Source organism: Austrofundulus limnaeus, unplaced genomic scaffold (genome assembly GCF_001266775.1).
Source record: "Austrofundulus limnaeus strain Quisiro unplaced genomic scaffold, Austrofundulus_limnaeus-1.0 Scaffold1229, whole genome shotgun sequence".
Lineage (NCBI taxonomy): Eukaryota > Metazoa > Chordata > Actinopteri > Cyprinodontiformes > Rivulidae > Austrofundulus > Austrofundulus limnaeus.
The window spans coordinates 64,657-67,706 of NW_013953631.1; the positions used below are offsets into that span (position 1 = coordinate 64,657).

At 44.9% G+C, this 3,050-nt stretch overlaps 1 protein-coding gene across 1 annotated transcript in view; it reads right to left on the reverse strand.

The window, feature by feature from the left end:
• Window positions 1–2,573, reverse strand: part of LOC106534641 (AP-3 complex subunit beta-1) — a gene marked incomplete at its 5' end in the record, with an annotated part of 66,459 nt that extends 63,886 nt beyond the window's left edge. Inside the window, 2 exon segments of the mRNA XM_014031341.1 lie at window positions 1,643–1,834; window positions 2,391–2,573. Of these exon segments, the coding sequence (XP_013886795.1) occupies window positions 1,643–1,834; window positions 2,391–2,573 (375 nt within the window).
• Between the last annotated feature and the right edge of the window lie 477 nt (window positions 2,574–3,050).

The following is a 3,050-nucleotide window of genomic DNA, read 5'->3' on the forward strand; positions in this document are numbered from 1 at the left end:
CTAATAAAGTGGCCGGTGAGTGTAAATATTAGTGAAATCATCTTGAACCACACTCCATACCAGTAGGTGGCAGTAATGCACACCTTCAGTTTATTGCCAACTGCCATTAAACACCACAAGAAGAAGAACAACAACAACTGAACCCAGCAGGCAGCTTTTCTCCTCTCAAAAATCCTGGGGCTCCTGGAGGGGATGCAGGGTGAGCTGGCTGGCCTTAGGGTACTCTTCGCTTCAGGGGTCCCATTGAAGCTGGTGGTGCCAGGGGTTTCTGAAGCCCACCCTCCCCACCCCTCTGATTTGGACCCTCCTGCTCTGGTTCCTGTGCGTCCTCCAGCTCTGGTTCCTGTGGGCCCTTCAGCTCTGGTTCCTGTGGGTCCTCCTGCTCTGGTTCCTGTGAGTCCTCCTGCTCTGGTTCCTGTGGGTCCTCCTGCTCTGGTTCCTGTGGGCCTTCCTGCTCTGGTTCCTGTGGGCCCTCCTGCTCTGGTTCCTGTGGGCCCTCCAGCTCTGGTTCCTGTGGACCCTCCGGCTCTGGTTCCTGCTGAGCCCTCTGCTCCTGAGGTTCCTGAGTCATCGGCTATCACCTCCATGTCGCCTGGTTCGGCTGCCGTCGCCTCCTTGTCCCCTCTGTCGCCTGTGTTCGCCTTCGCCAAGACTCTGGCTCCATCAACCTCCGCCGGCTCCTCATCGCCTCTCGCCTCCTCCCTTGGCTCCACGTCTGCTCCTGCCTCCTCCCTTGGCTCCACGTCGGCTCCTGCCTCCTCCCTTGGCTCCACGTCTGCTCCTGCCTCCTCCCTCTGGCTCTGCTCAGCTCCTGTGGCCTTGTCAGATGTGGAGTTGGGGTCTCCAGGTCATCCTCCTGACTTTGGCCTCTGCAGCAGGGAGGTTCATGGCCGGCCTCCTGAACTTTTGTTTTTGGGGCATCAGGAGCCGTCCCTTATTGGGGGGGCTATGTCATAATTTGCGTCTGTATTAATGTTTTATTTTAGTTTCTGTCTTGTCATCTGTTTTCTTCCTCCTGTTTGCCTTTGCTCCAGCCCCGCCCACTCTCACCTGCTCCTCATGTTTCTCTCCCAGGTGTTTCCTGTTTGTGCTCATTAGTCTCAACTTTATATTCGGTGTCTTGTCTTCACTTCCCTGTCTGATCATTGTGCTGTTCACAGACTGTATGTTTGTTGCCTTGCCTAGATACACCAAGTTAGTTTTTAGCTGCCCTGTCAGCAATTTTTGTTTAATAAATCTTTATTTTTTCCTTTTGGAAGCTGCCTGCACCCTGAATTCATTCTTTCCAAGCCATTCATAACAGTAATAACATTTTTGCATGTCTTGACACCCCCACTTTGAAAGGAGCCCCCTCCTCAAATTTGGGGTCTATCATAAAACCGTTGGCTCGTGCAGTGTAGATCAGACTCAAGTACAGTCCTGCCAAATTTCATGTTGATTGGTGCAGCTGTTTTTGTGCTACATTTGACCAAAAATCACTGAAAATAATAATAAACCATACGAAAACAATATGACTCCCGCTTACGCTTCGCGTGCGAGGGTCATAAAAAAGATCCTACTGCTCAAGAAATCATCCTGTTTTATTTCTCAAGAGGTTCATCTGGTAGGAGTGTGTTAGAGAAGAGAAGTGCAGTGGTCTTACAGCTGCGTTGCGGCTCTGTAGGAGCGGCTTTGTGTTCCTCAGCAGCAGACGGTGGTCTGGATCCATCACATATGGTTTCCTCTTGGCTATGGCAGCTGCCTCAGCCTTCTTCTCCTTCTCGTCTTCATCCTCATCTTCATCAGATCCATAAAACATCTTTTCTCCGCCACTCCCCTCCTCAAGCAGGGACTCCTGCAGAGACATTAATAAGGTGGTTAAATTATCTAAAAGAATAAGTCTACTGCTCAGCAGGAATTTGGTCTCTGTGTAACAAACGCTGCAAGCTAACAGATGATTCAAAAATTATTTTTCTGTGACTTGTTGGGAGAGTTGTCAGAGTATTACAGAAGAGGATTAGGGCCGATGAAAAAATAAAAAAATAATTCTGACTTTAATCTCAGAATTCTGAGATTAAAGTCAGAATTCTGACTTTTTCCTCAGAATTCTGAGATTAAAGTCAGAATTCTTTTTTTATTTTTTCAGAGGCCCTAATCTTCTTCCGTAGAGTATATTTCCACATGCAAAGGTTAAATTAATTTATTCAACCAAGTTGAATTAACAGTCATAAAAATAATGACAGTTTTATTATGTTTCTGCACAGTAACTCCAGAGAGCTATGATTAATCTGACAAAATAAAAACCTACTATTTCACTGTAGTCTTTATATATACCTACAGTGATTGCTGTGTGACACTAACTGTGTCCTTTTAATGAATTAGTTTTTATTAATGTGAATTTTATGACTCACGTTGATATTTGGGTTGAGAAACTGGGTTCTGGCATAGCGGGTCAACATGTTGATAATGACCACCTGGCCCCACTCCTCCACATCAATCAAGAGGTTGCACAGCTTCCTGTAGTTCTTGTGAATGAGTTCAATGCGCTCCGGACAAACCTCCTCAAAAGCCATGACGACACTTCCTGCCACCAGCTGCAGCACAATTTGAATCACGCAACACACAATGATGTTTCTTCCATTTTTTAAAAACACATTCTGTCACTGGAGGCTGTGTCACTAAAGAGCATTTTCAAAGAACTGAATAACATTCATACTAGATACGTTACACATTAATAAAAGCAAGAAACTTATAAACAGCTGTAATCAATACAGACACAGTTTTATGATATAAAAGATGAACAGCTCATACTAAATATTCAGGGTAAAAACAAGGGCTGGTTAAACAAATATTGGGCCTCATGAAAGAACAGTTCGTATGAACAGATTTTTTTCTTAAGTTGTGCGTACGAGTGATTTAGGAGAACTTGTGACATTCACCAATTTTCTCGTATTGTAAGTTTTTTTTCAGATACGAACAAAATTCACGAGTGGTCCATTTTACGAGCAGTCAGTCTGCTGTTATCCAGACATATTTTATTCACTAATAACTTTATATTTCATTAGTTTGAA